General features: G+C 44.0%; 1 protein-coding gene across 8 annotated transcripts in view; it reads left to right on the forward strand.

The window, feature by feature from the left end:
• Window positions 1-16,456, forward strand: part of Fat1 (FAT atypical cadherin 1) — a 117,123-nt gene extending 100,667 nt beyond the window's left edge. For 3 of the 8 annotated variants that reach the window (XM_075986625.1, XM_075986624.1, XM_075986627.1), the window contains 10 exons: window positions 261-392; window positions 1,651-1,808; window positions 2,434-2,896; window positions 3,773-3,926; window positions 4,095-4,205; window positions 5,820-6,451; window positions 7,126-7,263; window positions 9,709-9,768; window positions 14,026-14,061; window positions 14,991-16,440. In XM_075986625.1, the coding sequence (XP_075842740.1) occupies window positions 261-392; window positions 1,651-1,808; window positions 2,434-2,896; window positions 3,773-3,926; window positions 4,095-4,205; window positions 5,820-6,451; window positions 7,126-7,263; window positions 9,709-9,768; window positions 14,026-14,061; window positions 14,991-15,619 (2,513 nt within the window). In that variant the 3' untranslated portion in view covers window positions 15,620-16,440. Of the gene's footprint in view, window positions 1-260; window positions 393-1,650; window positions 1,809-2,433; window positions 2,897-3,772; window positions 3,927-4,094; window positions 4,206-5,819; window positions 6,452-7,125; window positions 7,264-7,811; window positions 7,865-9,708; window positions 9,769-14,025; window positions 14,062-14,990 lie in introns of all 8 variants that reach the window. The other 5 variants (XM_075986626.1, XM_075986629.1, XM_075986628.1 and 2 more) reach the window with 3 other exon arrangements.
• The last annotated feature ends 4,799 nt before the right edge of the window (window positions 16,457-21,255 follow it).

Below are 21,255 nucleotides of genomic sequence, written 5' to 3' on the forward strand. Positions count from 1 at the left end.
CCAAGCCACCCTAGGCTAAATAATCAGTCCAGGTTAGCCTGGGCCACGCAATGATATCTTGTCTCGAAACTGAGAAAAGGGCTGGAGATAAATGTAAGCCAGGTAAGCCAGTGGGAGAGTGCTAAGTCTAGCAGACGGGAGGCTGGAGGTTCAACCCCCCAGGGCCACGACAATAAATAAATAGATCAGTAATGAGCTGCTGCTGCTTTTTATTTATTCCTGTGTTCTCACGTTTCTTCCTCCTGTTTTTCTAAACAAAGATGGGAAATGCCCGCCTGTCCACCATGGGTGTGAAGAAAACCCGTGTCCTGCAGGCTCCGAATGTGTCCCTGACCCCAGGGAGGAGAAGTACAGCTGCGTGTGTCCTGGGGGCGGGCTTGGTAAATGTCCAGGTGAGCGCTCCCGTGACCAGGTGTGCGTTCGTTTCAAACCATTGTCACTTAGAACGTTTCCGTGTTTGTTCTCCTGTTTATCGCAGCAAGCTAAGTGCAGAGGTGAACGGAGACGAGAACCCTGAGCTAGCGCTTGGCCCTGAGCCCTTCTCGGTGGCCGTAAAAATCTTCAGAGCTTCGTTTTTCCTTTTTGCTCTCTCTCCAATCCTGATTTCTACCACAGCCCTCAACTTCTTATTTTATTCCCCTGCCTAGCTCTCTAAGGCCATGTTCCCAGCCCATTATATGTAATCCTCACTTGTTTTAATAGCTGGGTCAGGTCACCATTCTCTCTGGATGGAGGCTGTAATCTGTCTTTCCTGCTAAAAATCTTCTGAAGTTCATTTGTCCATGCTGGGGCTTTCCCTGCTCTGTTTCATCATGTTCTAAAACCAAAATCCACTGTCAAAAATTAAATATATTTTTTAAAAACTTAGGTATACTGTTATATTAGTTTTGAAAAAAAATTGAACTAATAATTCCCATTTTTTTCTAGCCATCCATGAAGTTCTCATTTACTTATCTATATTGAAAGCTTTCAATTAAAAGCCATATTTCCTCCTTAGTGGGCCTAGAATATTTACTTAAATGTCTAACTTCTCTTGCTGCTGAAGGAAGGAATCACTGATAATTAGTTGGTGTTAGCCTTTCCTGTCGTGTGGCTTACCTCTTGGGCTGTCTGTTTTTGAATGTCTATAACTCTTTATGAATTATGAATATTAGCATGCTTCCTATTGCAGTTTACCCTCCCTTCTTGGTATTGGTCTTTGTTTCGTTAAATGTGCCTTTTGTCATTTTGAAGTTGAATTTTTGTTTAGTCAGTTCTGCATAACTTAATTTTCATTTCTGGAGGCTGATACGATTTTCATCTTCCTTGAAATGGGGATTGTTGTGTGTTTTGCTTGACAGGTTTTGCCAAATCACCTCGCGGCTACATCACTATTTTCTGAAATTGCCTCCTAATAACTTCCATAGGACAGTTTTATATTTAGTTCTGTTATTATTTTAGAACTTATTTCTCTGTGATAGAGTGCTGTCATTCTCTTCCACGTGGAAAGTCAGTTGTGCTGTGCTGTCTAGTAAAGCCAATAGATGCTTCCCATTGCTATAATCTTAAATTTAAAAAACAGAAGCCAGCCTCTGGGGAAAGAGAGGGATCATGCTTTTAATAATGCACTAAAGTTCGGTGCTGATAGAATTGTTCTTCTGTAATCCTTAGGGAGTTCATCCATAACCTTTACCGGAAACAGCTTTGTAAAATACCGTCTGATGGAAAATGAAAACAAATTGGAGATGAAACTGGCCATGCGGCTAAGAACCTACTCTTCCCATGCAGTGGTGATGTACGCTCGGGGAACCGACTACAGTATCCTGGAGGTGTGTGTTCATACATCCTTCCTCCTCAGGTTGTGCAAGACTATGAATGTAAATTCTATTTTACGTTCTGACTGTTCCATTGAAAACGGAGAAAGAAAGATGGGTTTATTCCATGTCTCAGGGATTCGTGGCCTGAATAATTTTTGACACTTGGGTGGGATCAAAATTTTTTCTGTCTAGTAAAGCCAATAGATGCTTCCCATCTTTCTGCCACCCAGTAGCAAAGAAATTTACTTCTGATGTTCTTTAACAAACGTTTTTTTAGACACGTGACAGCCAACACTCAAGTCTGTCCCTTATATCTTCCTGATATTACCATAGTGTATAGAGAGATCCTGTATGATATTTTGTGTGTATATGTAGGCTGCATGTGTTCAACTGTTAATTATTAATCACTTCCATGTTATTTTTGGATATGTGATTGGCTTTTGGGAGCCCCCAGATGATCCATTTATGTCATTTGTATAAATAGATAAATGAGTTTGTGCTCTTTAGCTCCCAGTCACAAGTTTGCCTTGCTTCTCCCCTCATTGGCTAATCATACCCTTCCTGTAGAAGGGTTCCTTCACGGACTGCCCTTGAGGACGGTATGTGATTGGTGTGAACGGTATTTATTCTGTTGTAGATCCACGCTGGAAGACTGCAGTACAAATTTGACTGTGGAAGTGGCCCTGGGATTGTCTCCGTTCAAAGCATTCAAGTCAACGACGGGCAGTGGCACGCAGTGTCCCTTGAAGTGGAGGGAAACTATGCTAAATTGGTTCTAGACGAAGTCCACACTGCCTCGGGCACTGCCCCAGGGGCCCTGAAAACCCTGAACCTGGATAACTATGTGTTTTTTGGCGGCCACCTCCGCCAGCAAGGAACAAAGCATGGAAGAAGCTCCCAAGTCGCCAATGGTTTCAGGGGCTGCATGGACTCTATTTATTTAAATGGGCAGGAGCTGCCTTTGAATAACAAGCCAAGAGCCTACGCACACATCGAAGAATGGGTGGATTTATCTCACGGGTGCTTATTATCAGCCACAGAAGACTGCTCCAGCAACCCTTGCCAGAATGGAGGCGTGTGCAACCCCTCACCTACTGGAGGTAGGCTTCGTACCGCTATGGTCACCCGGATGCTGGGCATGCGTCCATTTCAAAGCAGTTTTCCCAGGTAGCATTGGTGTGCCTCCTTTTACTCGATGACGTCACTTCTTGTGTTTGCCACAGATAGTGCAGTCAGAACTAAGCATCGTGTGTTGTAACTTTGGGCCAGTCTGAGGGGCCAGTGTTTGTTTACCATGTTCTTTTTCCTCCTGCAGCAGTGTCCATGGCCAAAGATAAATTAGAGCCGTGTCTAGCCTGTAAGGGAACAGAGACATACTGTCTTGCCGTGTTCCCTAAAGGCATATCATTGGAAATAATACTTGTGGGTATTAACACATCATTGAATGGTATCGCTTGTGTGTGTGCTCACCAGGGCTCAGTGCATTTGACCCATTAGCCTTGTGCAATTATCATTAATTAAATATAGTCATGAATATTTTATCACGTCTCTGTTGAGCTTATCCAAGATGAATGTGTTAAATTTTAAAATCCAAAATCTAAAATGCTACAAAATCCAGAACTTTCTGGCTGCCAGTATGTTATTCAAATTTCCAGGGTTTGGGGCATTTGGGGGGTATCAGATTTCCAGTTTGGAAATGTTCCACCAGTAAAATCTATAAAAAATATTCCTGAATGTAAAAACCTCTAAAGTCTGTGTCCTTTCCGATTCCGGAATCTTGGATGAGAGATACGCAGCCCATGGCAGTAGGAAGACGGCTCCCCATATGGATAGCTCTTCACCCAGAGAGAACGGATATTTTACTGCCTTTCATAGATTTGGGGGGCTGTGTCTTCACTTAACGCAAAGGTAAAAGCACATGAAACCTTTCCTGGTCTTCGAGTAACTGGTGTTTTCGTTCTTTCCCCGCTGCGTAGGTTATTACTGCAAGTGCAGTGCCTTGTACGTAGGGGTGTACTGTGAGGTGAGCATTAACCCGTGCTCTTCCAACCCCTGCCTCTACGGTGGCACCTGCATAGTGGACAACGGAGGCTTCGTTTGTCAGTGTCGGGGGCTGTACACCGGCCAGAGGTAGGTTTGTCTTTCTTAACAAATGGTAAGGTCGAATACTTAGAGCATGGGATTCTGCAGAGGAGAAGTCACTGCGTTCTTCACTTGTTGATGCTTTCTGCTTGGTGTCTTTATTTGTGCTGAACTCATGAGGGTGTTTTGTATGTTTTCTTTTTCTTCCTGATTTAGATGTCAGCTTAGTCCCTACTGCAAAGATGAGCCCTGTAAAAATGGTGGAACATGTTTTGACAGTTTGGATGGTGCTGTCTGTCAGTGTGACTCGGGCTTTAGGGGAGAAAGGTAAATGGTTTCTTTCGAGCTTCATACCAGCTGTTCCTTTCCGCAGGGTACTGACCATTATTAACACTTCAGCCACTTACATGCTTCAGAATGTGTGGTCCTCACTGGTCTTAGGACTTCTAGACCAAAGGAAGTATCAAAAAGATTACTATACAGTTGGAAAACCCTGCTTCTGTCCTGTGGTGCTGGTATTTATAGGTCTGTGGGTCTTTGGCAGGGAGCAAATGCTTGTGCACTGGTTACCTGGTTGCGTTTATTGTGTTTTCTAAAGCAGGTACCCGTGACACAGTGCCGTGTATCCTAGATAGAGAAACTTATGACTGTTTCTCCCAGTGTTTTGTTACCAGCATTGATCCAGCATCTAAACCTTCCTGGTTTTTCCTTTGTAACCCCATTAGACGCCTAAGAGGGGTTATGACTTAGATGTTTAGACATTTAGAGTTCACGAAAGACTATGCACCTATATATCTTAGGGAAAAGTGTACCAGAACCTCTAATCTCAGATGCAGCTTTGTATTTGGCAAGTCATTTGTCAATTCTCTTTTGAAAAGTTAGTGGAGTCGGGCACGGTGGCATACTCTTTTAATCCCAGCACTCAGTAGACAGAAGCAGGTGAATCCCTGTGGTCTAAGTAGTGAGTTCTGGGTTAGCCAGGGTTGTGTAGTAAGACCGTGTCTCAGCAACAGCCGAGAGCTCCTGAGGACACGTAATTTTACGTGCCTAGCACAGAAGATTGAGATAAGTGTCCTTCAGCCTCGTTACGCTGTGAGTGCATGGCCTGCCTGGAGTGATTCTCTATCACTGTCCTGCGGTCATTCGCGTCCTGAATTTTGCCTCTAGTTATGCGGTCCCAGTTCATTAGCTGATTTTTTTCCCAACCCTGATCAATAAATATTCCTCTATATTTGACAAAAATATGCCAGTATTCAGAGTTTTTATTCAATTGCTCATGATTTTCCAATAGTTTTTTTTTCCCCAAATGAGAAAGCCCTCTAGGCATGAGGAGTAGAGGCGCACCACAGTCCTGCACGTCCCAGTTTAGAAAAGCAGAAGGGACGGTTTGTGGTCTATTCCGTGAGGGTGACATGCCCAGGAAGACAATTCTGGAAGACGTAACATTTTAAAATGGGAAGTGTGTGTTCTACCCCTTCCGAGGTCCCACAGCGCTCTCTCAGTCCCAGACAGGACCGTTTTCACTGAATTCCCTCTGGCCCACAAGAACAGTGTGCAGCACACACTCCTTATGACAGTGCATCTCATCGTCCCCATTTCTGAATGGTAGACTGACTGTCAGGCCTTGAAACAGCTGAGGTTTTAGCCCGTTGAATTGATTTAGTAATCTGTTAACTCTGGAGAAATGTAGGTAGACATTGCTTGGTATGGTTACCCCTCAACTATCCATGCAGTGTATGAGCGAATGACTAAGTATTCTACAAAAGGCCCGGCCTTTGCTCTACTTTCTATTTTTTGTTGTTTTCTGATTGTTTTACCATTCACTTCGTTTTGGCATCTCTTCTGAAGGAAGGGGTGTTACTTCGTGTTCATTCTGACGGATGACGGGACTGGCGTGGTCTGATATCTGTTTCAGCGATCTCTCGCTCTTCTCCCTGGCAGGTGTCAGAGTGACATCGATGAATGTGCTGGGAACCCCTGTCGGAACGGCGCCCTTTGTGAGAACACCTATGGCTCCTATCAGTGTAACTGCAGCCACGAGTACAGAGGAAAGCACTGTGAGGACGCCACGCCCAACCTGTACGTGTCCACGCCCTGGAACATTGGCCTGGCTGAAGGGATAGGAATTATTGTGTTTGTAGCCGGGATTTTCCTGCTGGTGGTGGTGTTCGTCCTCTGCCGGAAGATGATCAGTCGGAAAAAGAAACCCCAGGCTGAACCGGAAGACAAACGTTTGGGGCCAACCACGGCTTTCTTACAGAGACCTTATTTCGATTCTAAGCTGAACAAGAACATTTACTCCGACATACCACCCCAGGTGCCTGTCCGCCCCATCTCCTACACTCCGAGCATTCCAAGTGACTCTAGAAACAATCTTGACCGCAATTCTTTCGAAGGCTCCGCCATCCCAGAGCATCCAGAATTCAGTACTTTCAACCCCGAGTCTATGCACGGACACAGGAAAGCTGTGGCCGTGTGCAGCGTAGCTCCAAACTTGCCCCCACCACCACCTTCCAACTCCCCGTCGGACAGTGACTCCATACAGAAGCCTAGCTGGGATTTTGACTATGACGGTAAGAACACGTTCCCACCTCTCGAGGGCCACTGGGGTGGCACTGGGGTGGCTGGCCGTAATGCTTATTCCCATTCCTAGCTGGGCCTGGGAGCTTGGAGTTTTCTTAGTAAATTAGATCTAATCGTGCTCTAAGTGATATTCTGGAAGCATCATTTCACTTTTATAAACAATACACATTCTCAACTATGATTTGGGGTGTTTGATTATAACAAGAAGTAATGGGTAGGCTATGCTAATTAATTTTTATTAATAGCTTTTAGTTAATTATTTGTTCGCTTATATACTTACTATATTTATAATCATTATATAATGTGTCGTTCCTACGCTAATTAATTTTTTATTACATCCAGACAAGGTAGTTGAGTTTCCTATGAGTGGTGTTTGTCATAGTGGCTTAGCACATACCTGAAGCTTTAGAAAAAGCCAGCTATATATGCTACTTTAGGATGAATTTTGGTTCAACACCTCTTCACAGGCTTCTTTATGGAGAAATTCTAATTTGTTGAGTCTTTTGAGAATATCTGTAGGCCTTTTTATTGTTTCGTCTCTGGGATGCTTCCTTAGCTCTCTCACCTCCGTTCCATAGCTCAGGCACTAAGCATGGCTGGGTGCTTGCTTATAGACTATGAACCCGAGGGAACTCACTGCTCACCTGCCCTGCCTTCCTTTCAGCCAAAGTGGTGGATCTCGATCCTTGTCTTTCCAAGAAGCCCCTGGAGGAAAAGCCCTCCCAGCCCTACAGTGCCCGGGAGAGCCTGTCCGAGGTGCAGTCCCTTAGCTCCTTCCAGTCAGAGTCCTGTGACGACAATGGTGAGTGTCCGGGTGATGGGCTGTGGCCACTTGGAAAATGCTGTTCATGTTCATGGTGTTCTGTAGTGATGTAGGTGGACCGGGTTCCCTGATTAAGTAGGAAAATGTCCCGTTTCCCTTGGCGTAAATGTATACTACGGTATAAGTGCTTACGTGAACTTGTGCCAGGGAAAATATTGAAAGATAGTTCAGTCATAGGGTACTTGCCTAGCGTAGACAGGGGCCTGGGTTCAGTCCCTAGCATTGCAAAACAAAACAGTATTCTTACTGAAATGCTATTTTAACTATAACAATAGGAAAGAAAAAATAGTTAATTTCAACTGTTTGGCTGTTCTTGTGTTATTTGTACTTTTTTGTGCATAGCAGTAAGTGTTACAAAAGCTTTGTTTTTTTTTTTTGTTTGTTTGTTGTTTTTGTTTCTGACCTTGCAATGCACACACACGTATGTGCACCCTCTGATGTGTAGAAGTCTGAAATGTTCACTTTCCATCACACCTTTGGTATTACAAGGTTTTATTTGTCTCCTCCCCACCCCACTGCTGCCCCAGCTCCCATTTGGATCAGAGCACACTGACTGAGAGCAGAGTGTAAGAGATGGCTAGTAAGTTGGATTATATTTCTAATGAAGAAGGCTTGCAGTGGGATCTAGGACACCAGCTGTGTTTGTCTGGTTTCCCCAGGATGCATCGTACTGACGTAGACAGCCTCGCTGTATCAGCACACGTACGGGAAATGATCAGTATTGTGATAGTGATTGTCTCCTGGAAAAGATTGAATCTCAGAATTGTATGCTCAATTTTAATTTATGCAATGTGTTTACATATTAAGGATATGTTAACATTGTAAAGAAGAGATTTGCTAATAACTGTCAGTTTCAAAATAACATAACATAGTCCAAAATAACAATAGTCCGTCATCAGAGCAGTATAATTTATAGTGAATCGCATCTCTGGGTCCCTGGGTCTGCTTGTCTATAGAACTTTGCAACGCCCTCGTTAAAGGTGAATGTATTCTATCTCCTGAAGATTTCAAGCATGTTTTAGCATTTAAAGAATATCCTTATTTACTCCTGGGTGGAGAATATAGATGTATTGTTGGTTATTAAACCAATAAGAATAAAACAAAATTATTTCTCCCATTAGTTTCAGTTTTCAAAAGTTTGTACTGCCAACTTATATGATTTAGACTTTGTCCCCTAAATGCCATTCAAAAATACTTTTGAGAATTGTCAGTATTTCCTTTCTTTTTTCTTTTAAACCTCACTCTTAACAATATTCAGATGCTTTTGCAAAGTACTGCCAGGTTAGTTATAAAAGTTTTTAGGTGAAGCAGTGTGGGGAAGGTCTGCACAGGACCATTGGTGGTTTGATCGTGGCGTTCATTGTCAGCCACAAAGTTCAAGTCTGTGCCGAGTGTGCACTTGACACGTCGTCAGTAGTTTTCTCAACCACGGAAGTAGTTAGCGTATGCTTAGCAGCCCAAGAGATCACGAGTAGTTCTTGGGTGGTTCTGTAGTATACGAGTCCACTGTGTCTCGGGGCTGGAGGCAGGTGTCAGTAGAGCTGCATCTTTGCAAACTCTCCGCTTCCTTGTTCTCCAGTGCCTAGCAGTCATTCACCTTCTTGCTAATTCAGGCTCTTAGCTTTCACAGTTCACTTTGCTTCCCATTCAGTACCTGTAGTAAAAATGCCAAGCTGCACCCACAGCTGGGATGGCTCCCTTTTACAAGCCTGTCCAGTCCACTCAGCCCACCCAGCTAATTCGGGAAACCTCCACCTCCTCTTCATATGAGCGTTAATGACAGCAGGACGCTTTTGTTTGTTTGTTTTTCCTTTATTAGGTAAAACAGTCATTAGATCCCGGGATTAGAACGTACCAACTGTTTACATGCACATTTATGCTGACGTTGGTACTTTAAGCTAATCTTACACAAATGCAGAAGATGTCTATACAGTATCTGTGAGACGAGAAATACACTCTAAGCAAAAGGGACGCAACCAGTTTATGTTATGTAGTTATCTTATATTTTTGTTGCACATGTATCTCCCTAGATTTCCTTATTCTCAGGCAATATACTAGTTCTTTGAATGTATAATCGTTTGTTCAGGAGATGTAGATCTGAATTGTTTTCTTCCCTGATATAACCCATAATTAGAACTGTAGGACATACTTAGTCGAAGCTTTTCCTCTAACATCCACTAAAACATAGCTGTTTCATGCACTTGATTGATAGTAACTAGCCTGTATACAGCTGATTAGAAATGTCCTGAGACCCGCAACTAGTGGGGGAGTGCAGGGGTCGTGCATAATTGCCTAATGGTATCAAAGCATTGTACATTTTTAAATTAGGGGATAAATTGCATTAAATTAAGAAATTTTATTTATCGCACTGTTTTCTACTAAATAAGGATTTTCCTAATTGCTCTTTTTGTGCCTTTTTCCAAGCTTCCATAGTGACTGTAATACACCTTGTCAACCCTGTCGTTGACATGGTGAATAAAGAAGGTATAAGTGCTCATGTTTTGTGTTTGTGCTTCCAAGTGACTGTCAGTGGGGTGACGTGTTTCTACCTATTGTCCTGTTATTAAAGTAGTTCATATTTTGGGGAGGTTTGGTGACTTTCCTTTGGGGGAAATGTGTGTTCACAGTGTGAGTGCATATGAAAACATTTGCATGTCTTTTCGTTACTTGTTTTTTAAGTATTGTGGACAGCTGCTGAAAACATGGAGGCTAGTTCCAGTTACGCTCAGACTGCGTAGGTCCGTGTTGGGCCCGAGAACTTTCGTTTTTAATCCGTTTACAATTGGCTTGGGTCTAGAAATCCTGATGTAGAAATCATCCCTTGGGAAATGCTTGCATAGACCATCAAGAGCCTGCAGTTGCGCACATACTCACACACGTATTCACACACACACACATACACAGACGCACGCGCGCGCACACACACACACACAGAAAAAGACATGCAAAACTCAAGCATCTCTAGCAGTGAACACACAGATTCTTCCACAAGACCACAGCTGCAGGTGCCTTTTAGGTGGAAGAGGCAAGGTTTCCTGCTGGATTTGGAGAGAGAGAAGCAGGGCCAGTGTTTCATGTCAAAGGTTACAGTTACTAAGGGAACTGATTTTCCCTTAAAAGTACTGTGTTTTCACTTTGTAAGTCAGAACGTTATCTGTATTTTGTCTACCCAATTTTAGTTGAAACATGATGACATTCCAATACGTTAAATATTTATAGTTTAAAGAAGCAGAAGTTTTTAAAGAATTTAAGCAGTCTCTTCCCTGTAATTTCTACTGTTTTTCTTATCTAAAGTGAATTTAAAGTTGAAAACTCACGTAAGTGTAAAGGGTTATCAAGTGCCTCCTCTATAACAAAGGCTGCCAGTCCTCACCTACAGAGAAACGTAGTACATTATAGCAAACAACTCCATAGATACTTTTCCTGAATGCCCACTTTATTCATATTTTTGAAACCTCTGTCTTTTCCGCTTTTGTTTACACTCTACCAGAGAGGTCAATCAACTACTAACTTGCTAAAATTAGTCCACTGTCTGGTTTTAAAGGACACTGTGCAGTGCACAGAGAGCATTAGGGACACTATGCAGTGCACAGAGAGCACTAGGAACACTATGCAGTGCACAGAGAGCATTAGGAACACTATGCAGTGCACAGAGAGCATTAGGGACACTATGCAGTGCACAGAGAGCATTAGGGACACTATGCAGTGTACAGAGAGCATTGGGAACCCTGTACAGTGCACAGAGAGCATTAGGAACACTATGCAGTGTACAGAGAGCATTAGGGACACTATGCAGTGCACAGAGAGCATTAGGGACACTATGCAGTGCACAGAGAGCATTAGGGACACTATGCAGTGTACAGAGAGCATTGGGAACCCTGTACAGTGCACAGAGAGCATTAGGAACACTATGCAGTGTACAGAGAGCATTAGGAACACTGTGCAGTGCACAGAGAGCATTAGGGACACTATGCAGTGTACAGAGAGCATTAGGGACACTATGCAGTGCACAGAGAGCATTAGGAACACTATGCAGTGCACAGAGAGCATTAGGGACACTATGCAGTGCACAGAGAGCATTAGGAACACTATGCAGTGCACAGAGAGCATTAGGAACACTATGCAGTGTACAGAGAGCATTAGGAACACTGTGCAGTGCACAGAGAGCATTAGGGACACTATGCAGTGCATAGAGAGCATTAGGAACACTATGCAGTGCACAGAGAACATTAGGAACACTATGCAGTGCACAGAGAGCATTAGGGACACTATGCAGTGTACAGAGAGCATTGGGAACCCTGTACAGTGTACAGAGAGCATTAGGGACACTATGCAGTGCACAGAGAGCATTAGGGACACTATGCAGTGTACAGAGAGCATTGGGAACCCTGTACAGTGCACAGAGAGCATTAGGGACACTATGCAGTGTACAGAGAGCATTAGGGACACTATGCAGTGCACAGAGAGCATTAGGAACACTATGCAGTGCACAGAGAACGTTAGGGACACTGTGCAGTGCACAGAGAGCATTAGGGACACTATGCAGTGCACGGAGAGCACTAGGAACACTATGCAGTGCATAGAGAGCATTAGGGACACTGTGCAGTGCACAGAGAGCATTAGGGACACTGTGCAGTGCATAGAGAGCATTAGGAACACTATGCAGTGCACGGAGAGCACTAGGAACACTATGCAGTGCACAGAGAGCATTAGGAACACTATGCAGTGCACAGAGAGCATTAGGGACACTGTGGAGTGCACAGAGAGCATTAGGGACACTGTGGAGTGCACAGAGAGCGTTAGGGACACTATGCAGTGCACAGAGAGCATTAGGGACACTATGCAGTGCACAGAGAGCATTAGGAACACTATGCAGTGCACAGAGAGCATTAGGGACACTGTGCAGTGCACAGAGAGCATTAGGGACACTGGAGTGCACAGAGAGCATTAGGGACACTGGAGTGCACAGAGAGCATTAGGGACACTATGCAGTGCACAGAGAGCATTAGGAACACTATGCAGTGCACAGAGAGCATTAGGGACACTGGAGTACACAGAGAGCATTAGGGACACTGTGCAGTGCACAGAGAGCATTAGGGACACTGTGCAGTGCACAGAGAGCATTAGGGACACTGGAGTGCACAGAGAGCATTAGGGACACTGGAGTACACAGAGAGCATTAGGGACACTGTGCAGTGCACAGAGAGCACTAGGAACACTATGCAGTGCACAGAGAGCATTAGGGACACTGTGCAGTGCACAGAGAGCATTAGGGACACTGGAGTACACAGAGAGCATTAGGGACACTGTGCAGTGCACAGAGAGCATTAGGGACACTATGCAGTGCACAGAGAGCATTAGGAACACTATGCAGTGCACAGAGAGCATTAGGGACACTGCAGTGCACAGAGAGCATTAGGGACACTGGAGTACACAGAGAGCATTAGGGACACTGCAGTGCACAGAGAGCATTAGGGACACTGGAGTGCACAGAGAGCATTAGGGACACTGTGCAGTGCACAGAGAGCATTAGGGACACTGTGCAGTGCACAGAGAGCATTAGGGACACTATGCAGTGCACAGAGAGCATTAGGAACACTATGCAGTGCACAGAGAACATTAGGGACACTATGCAGTGCACAGAGAGCATTAGGGACACTGGAGTGCACAGAGAGCATTAGGGACACTGTGCAGTGCACAGAGAGCATTAGGGACACTATGCAGTGCACAGAGAGCATTAGGAACACTATGCAGTGCACAGAGAGCATTAGGGACACTGGAGTGCACAGAGAGCATTAGGGACACTGTGCAGTGCACAGAGAGCATTAGGGACACTATGCAGTGCACAGAGAGCATTAGGAACACTATGCAGTGCACAGAGAGCATTAGGGACACTGGAGTGCACAGAGAGCATTAGGGACACTGTGCAGTGCACAGAGAGCGATCGTCCTGTGTAGAGCAGGCAGCTACAATTCTGCCATGATGACTATTCTCACAGTGTTGATGACGACCTTACCTAAAGGGCCCTGTTTGACCCACATTGTCTTAATTCTACCATAATCTGTAAGGTTTTCACCTCATTTCATAGAGGAAATCAATCTAAAGCTTCCCTAGGCTAAACATTCCATGGTCTTGAGATTTTCTACCTGCTTCTGTGGACTTGGGGCCAGAGTTCTGTGGGTAGTGCAATCAATGGGACAGAGACAGGAACTGCAGATTTGGTGGGAAGGAGCCAAGCAATAAATGCACCTAATGAAGGAAAGGGTTGGCAGTATAAATATAAAATCACATTGGGAGGTGGCCGGTGGCCGGTTGGTTCTGAGCATGTAACATCAGTTTCTCTGAACTTGGACTTTGGAAGCACGTATGTGCACACTGTGGGGCACCATGTGTTTTTAGATGATCACTTAAGCACCCAATCAAACAGTATCAATACATTGCACCGGTGCCTGCAGCTTATCATTTTCCTAGGAAAATTCCGCTTCCAGGGTTCATAGCAAAGTTTCTAGTGTACCCTTGCTTGTCTTCTTTTTTCGTTCCCACGTCCCATTGGGTTTGGGCAACATGAGTTTCTCATTCGCGCTCACTAGAGAGCATGAGGTAAAGACAGTGTATCTGTCTGGCTGGGTCTTTACAAACACGTTATATCATACCATGTGCTTATGATCTGTGTTGCCATTTCCGCCATCTATCTGTTTTAATTATCAATGTTTTCTTTTCTTTCTACTCTGCCACCAAAAGAATCTTTGGCTGCTCCTGACCTCAGCAAACCAAGAGGTGACTTATGCATGCCAGCTGTGCATTGGTGACCACTAAAAACCTTCGGGAAAGACTGACCCGTTGCCGACTTGCTTCACTGGGGTGCTTGGTGCTACAGCAGTATTTAGGGCCATGGTTGGGCACTGCCGTGTAAGATGGATGGGTCGTCTAACCTTTTCTCAGCTGTCGAAGATTTTTTAAACCCTAAAAAGAGTAAAAGAAAAACACCTACCCTTAAGTTAGGACTTGGTTTTCTTTCTTTTTTTTTTTTAAGGTATTTTCATACTGTCCAGAAAGACCCTTAGTCCTTTTAAATATAACCAAGATTTATTGGTATAGCCTGTTGCAAACTGTTGTTTTAACTCTTACTTGGTTTTATTTTGTTTGATTTAGGGATATAGCCTCTAATAAAATAGCTCATCATGGTTACTAAAAATAAAACTATTACTGTTACCTTTACTACTGAGTTTTAAAAGGCTATTTATATTATTTTTAGATTTGCCTTAATTAGTATTTTTGGGATGACAGGCAACACAGAGCCCAGTAATATTTGAAATTTCCCCTACTAGAGAAAGACCTTGGCTTCGAATGCTTCTTACTAACTTCCTATACTACCTTCGTATCGAGCAGGGCCAGCAATGACAGGAGGGAAGCTGAAGAGTGGTTGGGATCGGTTGTAGAAATGCATGTGTCTTAAATGGTAGAGCTGCTTCTGTTAGAACTCTGTTGCCTTGAATGTCAGATGTGGACTAAACCGTTCCGGGAAGAGAGTCCGGATGTTGGGGCTGGGCTGTGTCTTCAAGGCAAAGGGTTTGCAGAGCCATGCGCTTGGAATGGAATGAATGCACAAACACCTCTGTGTCTTGCCTATGATACACTGAGCTCTTTCCCCAGGGCACAGAAGCTGAAAGAAACAAACTGAAAATCTCTTTTTCTTTTCTACCAAGGGTACCACTGGGATACATCAGACTGGATGCCGAGTGTTCCCCTGCCGGACATCCAAGAGTTCCCCAATTACGAGGTTATTGATGAGCACACCCCCCTCTACTCGGCAGATCCCAATGCCATTGATACTGACTATTACCCTGGAGGCTATGACATTGAAAGTGACTTTCCACCCCCACCAGAGGACTTCCCCGCGCCTGATGAACTGCCACCATTGCCTCCAGAATTCAGCGACCAGTTCGAGTCCATACACCCTCCCAGAGACATGCCTGCTGCAGGGAGCTTGGGATCGTCCTCCCGAGGTCGGCAGAGGTTCAACCTGAATCAATACCTGCCCAATTTCTACCCTGTCGATATGTCTGAACCTCAGAAACAAGGCCCTGGGGAGAACAGTCCGCGTAGAGAACCCTTTGCCCCCTACCCTCCAGGGTATCCAAGAAACTTGGAAGCCCCCACCATAGAAAACATGCCCATGTCTCTGTACCCCTCCACAGCTTCCTGCTCTGACGTGTCAGCGTGCTGTGAAGTGGAGTCTGAGGTCATGATGAGTGACTACGAGAGCGGGGACGAGGGCCACTTTGACGAGGTGACAATCCCTCCGCTCGACGCCCAACAGCACACACAAGTGTGACGCTCAGACTCCTCCCCAAAGTGCCTGGACTTTTAACGAACCTAGAGACGGTATCAATGATCTCCGCATTGTTCTTTGCAGCGGTCTGACTGGCTTCTCAGCGAGCTGCAGCGGGCATGGCTGCACGGAACCACACACCTCTTGACATGTTAGCCATTTCCAGTGTCCTAACCGGTTGACTGTCGTTGATAGGGTTTTCATCGCCTGTGCCATTTCTGAGAGTCTTTTTCGTATTTAGATGTGTCTCTGTTAAAATAATGAAACAGAAATCAGTCCTGTCACCCTGTTAGCATGATCCATGTATTTATATAGATTCGATTATTTTAATTTTGCTTTTTTTGTGTGTGTGTAAATTTTATGTACAGATTTGATTTTTTTTTTTCATAGTTTTAACTACGTTTTCAGGATGCCTTGTGCATTTGTTTTCCTCTAGATCTGGGTGGTGTTAGCGTCGTCCGTCACCTAGCACCCTGATTTTTCTAATGTAACCAGGGTTTCACTCTGTTCCTTCCTACTGATGTGTGACATCTCATCAACACATCTCAGTCCGGTCATTTATTTCTAGCTGTACATATAAGGTGAGGAAGACCTGTTACTGGACATGTCTTAAATGGGTTGCTGTATTAGGATTATAAACATTTTTCATTATTGGAAAGTGTAAAGGGGACCTTCTGCATACCTGTTTAGAACCAAAACCACCACGACACAGTTTTTATAGTGTCTGTATATTTGTGATGCAATGGTCTTGTAAAGGTTTTTACTGAAAACTATCATTAGCCAGCCTTTCTTACTGACAATAAATTATTAATAAAATACTTTAGCTTTACTGCCTGGTTTTCTTCTGCATTTGTATTGTTGTTCGTGATTCGCCTGGTAAATTGGAATAGAGGAATCCATACAGATGTGAAGTCTCTTTTCAGCGGAGGAGCCAGGCCAGGCCATACTTATGTATGTAGCCACTAGGTGTCAGTATATGGCTAGAAAAATCTTTTTTAAAGAGCCTCTTCCTGTTCTTAAGCCCTCCTATCCCAGCTTCCCTGCTGCTGAGATTATAGTTGCCTACAAACATGCCCAGTTACAAAACACATCTATTATAATTTTATACATATATATATATATGTATGTATGTATACACATACATACATATACATCTATATATGTATATATAGATATGTGTTATATATTCATATATATCTTATCCAAAAATTTCCTCTTAACACATTTTAATTAATACTTTCACTAGTCGTAATTTGAAAATCTTCTGTCAAGGTCATACATCTGTAGCAGGCTTTCTTGGCCCACCAGCTTCCAAATCATGACAAAGAGACTGTTTAGTTACAAATTCTTGGCTTTATGCTTGTCCCACTCGCTCTTATAACTTAATCTAGCCTGTTTCTCTTCATCTGTTTTGCGTCAGGACTTTTTGCCTTTCTTTGATTCTGTATGTCCAATTTTTCCTGCTTTTTTCATGTCTAGCTGACTGACCCTGGGCGTCTCCCTCCCTCCGTCCCTCACCCCCCTTACCTTTTCAAGCCTACATTCCTCCCCTACTTATTCTCTTTGCCCACCAGCCCTGTCTGTCCCTCAACTGCCTAGCTTTTGGCTGTTCAGCTTTTCATTAGACCAATCAGGTGCCTTAGGCAGGCAAGGTGAAACAAATGCAACATCTTTACATAACTAAACAAATGTAACACATAAAGTAATACTTTGCAGCATAAACAAATGTAACGCCTTCACATAGTTAAAATAATATTCCACAACATAAATCAAAGTCGCTTTCGAAGCATTTTCCTCACTGTTGTCAAACACTCATACTTTTGTATGATTTAATATGAAATCTAAACATCTTTTCTGCTTATCTTTATATTGTTAAAAATCCATCTGTTCAACAGGTAGTTACAGAATTACATGCTAGCCAGTGTGCTTGCTTACATACAATGCAGATTGACAAAATTCTCTGTTTTGGGGGACTTGCCTTACTGTGGGTCAAGTGACGACACACCAGATTAGTGTAAAGGTGAGTACTGAGCAGCATGAATTAAGGAAGCAGACTGTGATTTGGAAAGGGATGTGTCTGAGGGAGGGGGAGCCCTGGCAAGCTGTCATTTGAATGAAATCCCATGGGTGAGGTCAATGAATGCCTGAGGAAAAGCGCTCCTGGTGGAGAAGCTTGCTTGTCAAATGCAGTGAGGCTGGAGAAAATGAGCTCCAGTGGGAGGCAGAATCCCATCCCTCCACCACTACAGCCCTTTAGCATTCGTGCCTTCATGGAGTGCCAAGCTGTCTGGGGTCGTGGACCACGGATCCAAGACACTGCCCTTCTGTGCTCTTCCACGTGGTTATTCATGGCGATACCCGGTTTATCTCCACTCGTGCCGTCAGTGGGCAGGGTAGGAATGGACGAGTAGAAATCTTGTAAGCATTTTATAAAGATTATGAGTAAAGTCAGCCCATTTAAAAGCTGTCATTCCATAATTAATATTTTTTTAGTTTACAAAAACAATGGTTTTGTATATATTCGGAATCAGCCCAGCATCCACAAGCAGTTGTCATTTCAGGTGTGTGCTTAGTTAACTTTGGGTGCAGCACTGAAGTGTGATACACCTAAATTGGTACTTGTACCAAGCGTTGCATCCTGCTTGCTCACTTCAACAAGTGAGAGCATTTTTCAAATACTGTCTTAAGGAGCTGAAAAGTAGCTCTTTGCCGGAAGTCGGCCGCGCACCCGTCTGCTGCTTTTTAAGACATTTTTTTCCTTTCTCTATTGCGCATTCCAGCATTGACAACTTTAAATATTACTTTTGCTTCTCTTCGAGGAATGTAGATTATCTGTACCTAGAGCATTGCTTATACCATGGAGCTGGAATTCCAACCGTGTGAAGCTTTGATGCTGGCAGTCGTTCTACTGTGGCGCTGTGTGAATTCTTTCTCCCTTTGCATTGATAGAGCAGCCCAGTGGGGCCAGCAGGGCAATATCTCTGCAATAGACTTTAGCCAAGAACTCAGGACGATCCTACTCTGTTCTCCTATTGAAAAAAAAATCAGGAACATTTATTTCAATGAAAATTAAATCTAGATAGAAAATGAGCCATTTTGTGACATTCGCTTGAATTTTGATTCAATTTTCAGGAACTTGCATGAAGGTAAGTTTGGGGTCTGTCACCCATGAGACCTCGCAGCGAACTATCTTGACCCTCCACTCCATGTGGTTTGAGTTAACAATACGCTGTGGATTACAGTCTCTACCTCGACTTGCTGGCATTGGGAATATTCTGCGTGAATTCAGGCTACTACCGAGGCTCACTCTGAAGGTCACGGTGGACTGTTTTCTCTATTGCCGGTTCCTTCTGTGTACTTTCTGATTGCTCTTCAGCAGAGACATTAGGTTCAATTTCAATTAGTGCGCCAGCTGAGGGGAGAGTTGTTTGTCAGAATTTAATTTTCTCACTGGCTGTTTACAGCCTCGGCTGTGAACGGAATGAACTGCTCGAAGAGAATGCAAATGGAAAGCTTGCTTTTTCTTTTCACCCAAGAAAATCCCAACCCTTATGAACGCTTAGGAACATAATGCCCTTGTTGTGCTGGGTGGACATGTAGGAGGCCACCTTTCCAAATGATACTGAACCCGGGAGGAAGAGAACATGATATGTTTCAATGAAAATGCCATCAGGCCAAATAGGTCCTGCAAAGAGCTAATAGTGTAGGTGTACGTGGAAGAGATGATTAATAGGAGCTCTTTCTACGTTGTAGCCATTATCCAATTATCTCAAGGGGTAAGATGAAATTGTCAAAGTACCTAATGACTATCGCTTCAATTCATTTTCATGTGTATGGGGCCTCACCAATTGTTAGGATGCAAGAATGCACCTCTCCTGAGCCTGTGTGGACCTGCAGTCAGACACATGCGAGCTCGGTTCTTTTTCAAATTCATGCTTGTTAACCTCCTGCCAGTGAGGGCTGCGGACACATAGTTACACGTTGTTCTAGTTCCGTGATTGCTGTTTATATTTTTTGTCTCAAATGGGAGTCTTATATTCTTTTTCTAATTGTAGATATTAAACATGCATCATGTTTTGATACAGTTAAATGATTATTTAGTAGTCAAGCAAATTCATATTTATTCTATCATCTCACAGATGTCACTAGAGTGTGTGTGTGTGTTTGTGTGTGTGTGTTTGTGTGTGTGCGCGCGCATGCGTACTCACATGTGAAAAGTACTGGAAACCTAGGCATGGTAGCACAGGACTGTAATGTAAACTTCTTGGGAGGTAGAGGCAGGAGAATCATGAACTCCAGGCCAGTTTGGGCTACATAGCAAGAAAAAGTCGATAAAGACCACAGAGTGAGACCTCTGGGCCCTGCTCACATGAACCATGGAGGTGAGGCTGTCCGGCTCCTGCTTTGGAATGTTCCCGGATGCTCGCAGCTTCTGGGAGGTGGAAAGGGAGTGGATTCACTGTGGGAACTCCATGGGTATTATCTCTCAATTGTCTGTAAACTGCAAAAGTGTTTGCACCTGGTCAGCTCCATTTATTGGCGCTCGTTCCCCGGCACAGCCACACACAGAGACATTTCTCCTGCTTTCTTCCTGGCAAAGCCCCTCATCTTCACAGACACACTTCCTGGGTTAGTAAGGCTGTGACTTACTGAAATTTCCCGGATGTGCTCAGGAGACTCAGGGATGAAATTGCCCATGACATTCGGGCCCCAGTTCTAATCCAAGCTTTATGGAGGGCCCTCTAGAAAAAGAGAGCCCCTGCTTAGATCAAAGGGATTAGAGCCCCTACCCTCCTTGGGGTTTAAGAGGAGGTCTGAGCCCGGCTATAGATGAACTCACGGCTGAAATCTAATGATTTCTTGAGGCAGAACTAGGTTTATTAAATCTTGGACAAGTCTCTGTTGCTTTAGCAGCAGGCAAATTCCTATAGATTGTGGCAACAGTCTCTCTCTCTTGTGTGTATGTGTGTGTGTATTTGTGTGTTCACACTCCTGTATCAGCCTTTATTTGAGCCTAGCAGGATATGTTCAGGTGTATAATGTGTGATCACACACCTTCTTTTGTGTCAGAAAGAAAGAAGGAAAAAAAAACCAAAGAGGCTTGTATTCGGGACTTGTGTTCAGCAAGTTTTTGAGCAGCAGAGAACACATTTATTGAGAGATTAATGATGCAGATTCTCACATGTAGTGGAGAAACGTATCTTTCTCTGTTACAGCGCTGTGACAAACATCCTCCTGTCCTACCGGGAAGACCTCATTCCTTCTCCTGTGAGTCATTTGCGATCCACCCCTCCTCTGAGATAAGACACTGCTCAGGACGGCTTTGATCTCAGGCGTTCTTACAGGGTCAGTCTCCAGAGTCATGCAGAGGCCGTGTCTCATAGTGGTTCCCACAAAGATCACAAACTCACCGTTAACCTGTTCCTGTCCACTGAAGTTCTTACTAGAAACTGCAGCTATGAAAAATCAGAGATCCTGTGTGACCCCCTTTGCAGGCTTTCTTCTTTATGTGAATGTGCACGTATGTGTGCTTGTGCATGTTCGTATACGAACATGTACATGTGTGTGAGGGTGAATGTGGAGGCCAGAGGCCAACCTCCGTGCTGTTCTTGGGGAGCTGTCCACCTTATTTTTAGAGA

Source organism: Microtus pennsylvanicus, chromosome 9 (genome assembly GCF_037038515.1).
Source record: "Microtus pennsylvanicus isolate mMicPen1 chromosome 9, mMicPen1.hap1, whole genome shotgun sequence".
NCBI lineage: Eukaryota > Metazoa > Chordata > Mammalia > Rodentia > Cricetidae > Microtus > Microtus pennsylvanicus.